This window comes from Anoplopoma fimbria, chromosome 2 (genome assembly GCF_027596085.1).
Source record: "Anoplopoma fimbria isolate UVic2021 breed Golden Eagle Sablefish chromosome 2, Afim_UVic_2022, whole genome shotgun sequence".
Lineage (NCBI taxonomy): Eukaryota > Metazoa > Chordata > Actinopteri > Perciformes > Anoplopomatidae > Anoplopoma > Anoplopoma fimbria.
Window position 1 is genome coordinate 30,220,461 of NC_072450.1, and position 9,012 is coordinate 30,229,472.

General features: G+C 38.5%; 1 protein-coding gene and 1 long non-coding RNA gene across 2 annotated transcripts; one reads left to right on the top strand and one right to left on the bottom strand.

Annotated features, from left to right (window-relative positions):
* Positions 1 to 3,758: 3,758 nt before the first annotated feature.
* Positions 3,759 to 5,126, bottom strand: LOC129109072 (G2/M phase-specific E3 ubiquitin-protein ligase-like). Its single transcript, XM_054621009.1, has 3 exons — positions 5,022 to 5,126; positions 4,583 to 4,797; positions 3,759 to 4,044 (listed from the first exon to the last, which is right to left on the bottom strand). Exons 1-3 carry the CDS (start codon positions 5,060 to 5,062, stop codon positions 3,791 to 3,793), a joined length of 510 nt encoding a protein of 169 aa, XP_054476984.1. The 5' UTR covers positions 5,063 to 5,126; the 3' UTR covers positions 3,759 to 3,790.
* A 1,270-nt stretch (positions 5,127 to 6,396) lies between these two features.
* LOC129108786 (uncharacterized) lies at positions 6,397 to 7,223 on the top strand. Its single transcript, XR_008531931.1, has 3 exons — positions 6,397 to 6,581; positions 6,824 to 6,917; positions 7,042 to 7,223. It is a non-coding gene; the product is annotated as an uncharacterized LOC129108786 (long non-coding RNA).
* The last annotated feature ends 1,789 nt before the right edge of the window (positions 7,224 to 9,012 follow it).

Sequence of the window (9,012 nt, forward strand, 5' to 3'; positions counted from 1 at the left end):
CATACTTGGTCTTACATACAATGTCAAAATCTCACATGCACACCACCAAACTCTTTCACACATATTACTATGCACTTTTACATGCACAATCATACTCTCTCACACACACTTTTGTCTGGGCCATAAATCAAACTTACTTACATACCCAACTATACTTTCTTAGAAACACTATTATTCTCACTTACAGACAACATCATACTCTTACACATACAATATAATACTCTAGTAGTGTATGCAAGATAGAATACTTCTGTACGTGAGAGAGAATGATAGTGTGTGTGAGAGAGTATAGTAGTGTATGTGAGAGAGAATGATAGTGTGTGTGAGAGAGTATGGTAGTGTACGTGAGAGAGAATGATAGTGTGTGTGAGAGAGGAATTGAAGTATATATGAGAGTATAGTAGTGTATGTGAGAGAGAATGATAGTGTGTGTGAGAGAGGAATTGAAGTATATATGAGTATAGTAGTGTATGTGAGAGAGAATGATAGTGTGTGTGAGAGAGTATAGTAGTGTATGTGAGAGAGAATGATAGTGTGTGTGAGAGAGGAATTGAAGTATATATGAGAGTATAGTAGTGTATGTGAGAGCAAATTATAGTGTATATAGTGAAAGACAATGTTTGTGTTTTTGAGAGCTTATGATAGTTTATGTGAGAGGGCATTGTACTGGGTGTGAGAGAGTATAGTTATATAGGAAGTCAGTTTGATCGAACAGGAAGACAGTTTAAATACTCATTCCCTGATTGGCTTACAACCTTGAAAACAAAACCTGTACCTGCCCAGAGCACTGTTAGCTAAATTGGAGCTTCAAGTAGCAGTTTTAAGGAAAAGTTTACAGTTCTGTAAGAACAGTATAGGAGGCAGCCATGATATTTTTATTTATTTACCTTCTTTTTCAGGGTCAGTTTTTGTTCGTGGAGGCTAATGAAGAGGACATTACTATTTTTTTCAGTATAACAATGCGGTGTGTTCAGAACATTATAAGAGAAAGTGACAGCATGGGACCTGACAGCATGATTTTGGACAGATTATTTAGTGAACTTGATGGATACAAACAGACAATTTCTTCCTTTCTCTCAATTAGCCAGGAGTTAGAAGGGACTGACAGTCGAGAAACTTCAGTTGCCCTGGGGGCCCTGTATGCATGTATTTGTTTAATTACCAATACATATGAAAGCTCAAGATCAGTGCAAGGAAGACAACTGACTAGCCTTAATTCAAGAGTACCTCCAACAACTAGAACTGCCCATCCTGGTCGCCCTCAGTACAACATACAACATGAGCAAATTATCCACTGTTTATCACTTGGAATGAGTTGGCAAAGAATAGCTGTCTGCTTTGGAATCAGCAGGAGGACACTGTACAGACACAGACAGCAACTTGAAATTGGACCACTGACCTATGTAGGAATGTCTGATGAAGTTTTGGCTAACACTGTTAGTGAGATCCTTCAAACCACCCCAAATGCAGGGGAAAGGTATGTTTTAGGAAGTCTTCGATCACGGCACATCAGAATACAACGTTGGCGTGTGAGACGCTGCCTGCAACAACTTGACCCGGTTGGACGGGCTTTCCGCCGCCGCCGCGCCATTCGGCGAAGAATTTACAATGTTCAAACTCCCAATCAATTATGGTGAGTATTTTTTAACATTACTTCAAGTTATGTGCTATGAATGCACTGGTAATGTAGTACGTTATGATTGTTAGTGGTGGAAAGTAACAAATAACATTAACTCAAGTATTGCAAGTAGGCCTACAATACAAGTAAAACTTTTAAATACACTTGTTATTCTCTTTTCTGGTACTTTATACAGTTCTCCTCCACTGTTACTTCCCTAACTTTATTTTATAATTTAAGTTACTTTGCAGATCCAGATTAATAATACTAAATGTTATCTACAAATAAAATATGATTTATTATAGGTTATGATAAGGGTGGCATTTCACACACTAGCAGTGTATTAGTAAACATTGATATATCAATAACTTTAGTGCAATACTATAATATACATTTTTGGGATATTGGATTCTCTGCATAATGATTAGTTTAAAATTTGGTACTTTAAGTATATTTAATTCAAATACTTCTTCCACCACTAAATGTTTAATATAGCCTGTACAGTAGATATCAGTGTATACAGTATAAATAGTTATGTTATTGACTAAGAAATGTTGGAACTACTGTTACGTTTTAGTGAAACTTGGGCTCTTTTGCTTATTTATTTTTGCAAAATCAATGTGTTTTGTTTGCAATTCCAACAAGTTGCAATGCCTATAACCTACCATATGATTACACATGCCATAGATGAGTAAATTGCTTAAATTATTAGTAATCATCCTCTAATATGATCTGTCCATAATTCTATTTTCATATGAACATAATAATTGTTAAACAATGTTAAAAAATAAAATAACGATTTTAATAGTCAACAAGAGATCCTTTATCATGTGCTTTTGGCTTAACACAAACTGAATTCATGTTGTGAGAAAAAAGGTATTGTAATTTGGAAGAACTGATCCTTTAACTTCAAATAGGGTAACCATGTGATGGAAACATTCTGGTTCTGTATTAACAATATTTACCATGGTTGCAATTTTCTTTATGTAAATGTTGAAATGTTTTCTCCCTACAGGCATATAGACGGAAACCATAAACTGGTGAGATGGAGGATGGTGTTTCATGGATGTGTTGATGGCTTTAGTCGCACCATCATTTACTTGCAATGCCTCAATAACAACAGGGCAAGAAGTGTTTTGAGGCTGTTTTGTACTGGTGTACACAACTTTGGCCTTCCCTCAAGAATTCGCTGTGACCATGGCATGGAAAACACAGGGGTTGCCAGGTATATGCTAGAAAGAAGGGGGTTAAACAGAGGCAGTGTCATTACTGGACGCAGTGTCCATAATCAGAGAATAGAACGGCTGTGGGCAGAGCTTAACAGAGTTGTCTCATTCCATTTTAGTAACCTTTTTACCTTCATGGAAAATGAGGGCATATTGGATTCTACAAATGAACTCCATTTGTTTTGTCTTCACTACATCTACCTGCCAAGAGTTCAAAGGTCAGCTGCTGAATTCCAAAATCAGTGGAACCACCATGGATTATCTACACAGGGCGGACAAACTCCTCTCCAACTGTGGCAGAGAGGAGTTTTGAACAGTGCAGGAGCTGGAAACTTGGCAATTGATGACATTTTTGAAGGAAATGAGACCTTTGGAATCAATGAAGACACCCCTCTACCATTAGAGACAGAAAACAACATTGTTGTTCCGGTAAATGACTTTAATGTAAATCAAACCATGATGAACAGAATTCAAGAAATGTTTCACCCATTGAGTGATGATGGTAATCACGGCATACAATTATTTTCAGGTCTGGTCAATTGAACCGTAAACAAGTTTGAACCTGAAGACTGTGACACATTGGTTTTTTTGTAATTATGTGACTGTCAGCAAAGAATAAATTATTTTCAGGTCTGGTCAATTTCTTTGAACCGTTGAAGACTGTAAAAAGCACACATTGTGTTTTTTTGTAACAGACTGAAAAGTTATAACATATTTTGTTTATTTGCACCACTGTGCCATAATACTTTAATTATGTGCCCAATTACTCAGTCAGCACTAGAAAAAAATGTCCATTTGTTGATAAAAAATGAAAAGTTTTTTTTCTGCACTTTGCTAATCTTAAAAAAATAAAGAAAAGAAAAAAAAAAACAGAAGTTGTTGTTCACAGTGCATCAAAAACCTCCTGAACAAGGTACCTGGCTGGAACACACACAATGTTCCCCAGTTATTCTCTACCAAAACCCTGTGTGTTACCTATTGCAAAGTCCATGCTCTCCCTAAAAGCCTCATAAGTGTCAAGCAGTGGCAACTTTAGGCAGTTGATGCAAGTGTTCGCCATGGGCAAACGCTGTTTGGGGCTGGAGGAATGTTCATGCAGGAAATCAATTGATGGCTGAGGGGAGAAGCCAACTGGAGGGACGACACTTGCACCTGTTGCAAAGGCTAGGATTTTACCTAGCTTTGATGGTCCCTCTTGCTCTAAAACACAGTAAAACAAGCAAGTGAACAACAAAGAAAACAATTAGAATTTACAGCATACCAGCAAGTTAAAAATACCATCTGGGAAATTCCATAAGTAAAGAATGAGGGACACAGAAAGAAAGAAAGCGACACGTAAAGGAATATAAGAAGAGTGTAAGAAAGGAAAGAAAAAGGAAATAGAAACAAAACATAATCAAAAGTGTGGAAAAAGGCAGACAATGGAAAGAGAGAGACAAAAATGATGTAGGAGCAAAAAGTAAAAGACAAAGGAAAGAGTACAGAGTAAAAAAGATAGAGGAAGGGATGAAGAGTAAAAAATGTAATTGAGTAGATGGAAAAGAAAGGTTAAGAGAAGGAAAAAGACAAAATATGGAAGCAGAGGAATTTGAGAAATTGGCCAAGCTATTTACATTCATCCCAATGTAATGTCAATGTGGCATTAGTAGTCCAAATGTTATCTCCTGGAGCGATTCTGTGCACACCTAGAGTGATCAACATCAATGCAGACAGTACTTTACCTAGCAGCAGTATTTACCTTCAACATCTTGCAGGTAATCCCTCCAAAATGGTACAACAAGTTCCTCTGTCCTTCTCTTGTTGCTTCCCACTTCAGACAGCCGGATGTGGAAAAGATGGTCCATTAAGTCAGCAGTGAGAGCCGTTGGTTCGTGGCACATTAAGGGCCTGAAACTTTCTGGATGCATTCTGATTGCATCTAGAACACCAAGGACCTTCAGCCCCTCCTTAAATCTATAAAATGAGGGACAATAGAAGAATTGGAATGATAATTAGTATTAGCTAACAGAAAATAACTAAAGAGATTATTCTTATGCAGCACTATTTTATAAGGAATTATCTCTTTTCAATTAAAAAAATACTTGTATCGATGCAGAAAAAAAAAGTAGCAAACATAGCCCAGCCCAAGTTTTTTACCACTCAAATGATATCACTAATTTGGTTTCTGTCGCACAAACCTTTCAAATGCCCCGGCAACTCTGTGGACCACCTGGAACATGGTAATGTCTTGGACCAGCAAGTCTCTGTCTTCGATGCATTTCAATGGCCTGAGACACCCTGCATTTGCCAGATAATCTTGCAATGGTTCTCTGGTGTGTAACAGGTCATCCAAAGACGAACATTCTGACACCTAAAAACACAACACCAAAAAAGAAAGACAATACATTTGCAGGGGATTTTGAAGTACAGTTGGGCAAACAGGGTGTGTGTGACACATCTGCTTTGCCTTTAATAGTGGTTTAAATTCTGCACACAACAGACTGGCTGATTATAATCAGTGTTATATCAATTTATGTTGGACCCCAGATTACTGAGGAAAATTAATCCTGTGCATTATGGCATCCTTTTTAACTTATTTACCAAAGCATATAAGTGGTCAAATAAATTCCTTCAGTAAACAAATATTGTTTATATTATTGTTTAAATTGTTGTGATCAAGCAGTAGCAAATCACATGAAATGAAAATTTACTCAAGAATCGTATATTCCAATATATTTACAATGCATTTACCTTTTTAACCTTCTCTAAAGGTCAGCATCTGCAATGTCTTCCAAGACAGGCTTTATTGAGGAATTTCCAACAACTACACTCGAATACAGTGTTGGTGCAAGGAATCCTGGTGGAGGACCACCGTGAACAAGGCTTACAGCAATGGCCTGTCCAGCGATGAAATACCGATCTTCTCTTAAAGCTGGAGAAAAAATAGCATTGATGAAAGAACACAGTATTAAAAGTATGGGACAAAACCTGTGACAAAACTAGGGCTGGGATCATGAGGAGTCCCAATAAATCAATACACTGGGGCCAAATATATAACACCTACCAGTACTGTCTAGAGCCAAACTCAGTTTGCTGTCCCTTCCTTCAAACATTGGTGACAGTGCTTCCATAAGCAATCTTAAAAATTCTCTCCTTGGGCCACCAAGATCCACAGCCTCTTCATCCATTCCCAAGTCATCTGAAAACTTGACACACATCTGGGATGCAGGATTGTAGGACAGTCGTTTGAAGCCACGAATGGCACCATCCAGAACTGACGACCTATTAATGTTAAACCTGCATCTTTGGTTACTGCTGATTTGGGATGCAAGATTGAGGAGCACTTCTTGTGCTGACTTAGTGCTCGGATGTGCGATTGTCCTGTAGAACAACAACAACAAAAAAGCATTAGTATAGACCCTTTTACAGCCAACGTCATCAAAATGAGACCACCATAGCCGGCAACAGAAGTGGTGTTGTTTCCCAGTCGTTCTGACTCACACACGAGGTAGCAACTGGCTAGCAAGAGTTTAAAAGTGGATAAAAAACAGTTTCAGCATTCAAAATGTCTGGTTGTTGCGTATATGGTTGTCAGAATCGATATTCCACCGGCGGACTAAAGTTTTATAGGATTCCGACAGGATCACAACCATTTAAGAGCAACCGGCGGCGTCTGTGGCTGCAGGCGATTAAACGTGTTGACTGGAATGAGGACATAATAAAAAATGCTCGGGTCTGTAGCGCCCACTTTATATCAGGTAAGGTTATCTATCTACTCTTTGATTTTACAGAAAAGCTTGGTTTACATTAGTGATTGTATTTACAATGTAGAATAATAATCAAATGCAGCTAAAGTTTGATAAGCTGGCGTTAGATTTGCTGTTTGCATGTCCCTTGCTGTAAACTCGTGGTCATTGTAAGTGAGGGAAACTACAATGCCCTACTAGTGTAAATAAAGTTTTGACTGTGGTAACTAGATTAAAAGGTGTTTTATTTGCAGGTGAGGCGTCATTGGACTCTAGTAGCCCCGATTTTGTGCCTTCTGTGTTTGTGTACACAAAACAAAGCCAGAACCCCGATGCAAAGATGGACAGGTACGATTTGAGTTGCCCTCCTCTTAGTCGTTTTTTTAGTTTATTTTCCTCTTGCATAAGCTTTGGTGCATACAGCTGCTGTTTGGAGATATGGATCAGTCTAACTATAATTTTTATACTGTAGGTACCATAGGAAAAGGAGGAGAGAGAGACCTAACAGACCTAACACTGCAGCAAATCCTCCGGTTCCATCTGAAACTCCAGAACAAGAATCTATGTCATGGTATTTGACGTTCTGTACATGACCACAGACAACGTATTCATAAGCATCCAGTGACTTATAGGCTCGTAATTTCTCTCTGGTGTACACGCTCGGTTTCTCTATTAAGTAACACGTATATATATCTGGCCACTGTATATTCGGCCACTTGTTGACGCTTCAACCCACTCAGTAATAGTACACGGATCTGGAAGTCGGACACCATTTGTCAAAGTCAACTTGTTAAAGTAAAATTCGCGATCTTTTGTTGATAATTCCCTTGCATAGCTTGACAAGCTGTTGATCTCTGCCATACTTCTGTTGCCAGACTAACATCGTTCTACGTCATCATTGTATACAAACAGTAAAAGGGTCTATAGGGATAAGAGAATACTTTTCAACAATGAGACCACCATAGCTAACTAAACCTAAAGGATTGTACATTGACAGTTTTCAACATTACTGCCAACTACTATTTGAACCATACCATATGTTTTGTGTAAACGTGCATTTCTTCATCCAGAGTTTTTTATTTATGTGGGTACAGTGGGAATCTGGCACAAGCAAAGTTGATGTAACACTGAAAGCTGCCTACAAACAATGCATTTAAGGGGTACCTGCATCACTTATTCAATGTATACAACTTCTGTTATAGCCTCTACATAAGCATGGTGGGTGGCTGGTGTTCCTAACATTTTAATAAGTCCTATCAGATTCATATTATGCTTACCCTGTTCTATCTGCAATTACTGCACCACTTTAACAATGTCATAACACCCAGTAACTTACACATTACTCTCAAGACTGCCCATTATAGCCTGGTTCAATTCCTCATCATCAGATGAATGGTCCGAGATGGAACTCATTATCGAAAGGTAGGCAGCATAGTCGTCATTGCTGGCTGTTGGGAGTCTGGTTAACTGTGGTAACATAATCTAAGTCGATGACACTCGATTCTTGCTGTACTGCACTGGACTGGGTTGCTCTCCCACTTCTTGTGAAAGGATAACTAGAAACCTGTAGTGTTGATGCGATTTGGTTTCCTCTAGCCCTAGTAGTCATACAGTCGCTAGTCTGAGTGGAAATTCGGTGGTCACTGGATGTGGATGTTGTATCAACCACTACACCATCCTCTGAATCTGAGCTGTCAAACTAAAACAAAACATACAAACAAAAAAGGGAAAAATAAATAATAATAAAAACACAAATTTCAAAAAATTAAGGGGTTAAGCTCATTGGCAAAACAAGAAACCTCTAGTAAAAAAAGGATGGCTTCATATTGTTTTAAAATAGCTTACCGGAACTGGAAGAACACTTGTTGGCCTGATGTACACTGCCTTTGACTTAAACACTTTGTGAATCATAAAGCCATTCAGTTCCTGGCCCTCACGCAGCTTTGGTGTCATCTCATTACCCTGGTGTTTACGTTAGCGCAGCAATTAACATTAACTTCAACAATGACAACATGTGTTTGCAGCTTGGTAAGGTAACATACACGGCTAGTTACCAGTCAACAACAATAAGGGCATACCTTATTCACAACCGTTAATGTAACACAATTAAGCTTATCCCTTGACAAGTTTATTTTCTAACATAATTTTACTGACCTTAATTATTGCTGAAGACATTACAAGTCAAAGCTAACGCTAACAGTAGGAAACGCTGGCTTCAATCAACATATGTAATAACATTACCCACGGTTGACATTTAAAAAAAACTCACCTCTTCCTTGACTTTGAAGCCCATCCCCCGAAATACTGCTGAGTTTGAAATCGGGGTCGCATCACTTGGTTTACATTAAGGCCGGCTCCTGATGAGGCTCCTGATGAGGCTCCTGATGAGGCTCCTGCTCCTGATGAGTCCGCGTCAACGCTCGTGTTAGAAGTGGCCCCTGTG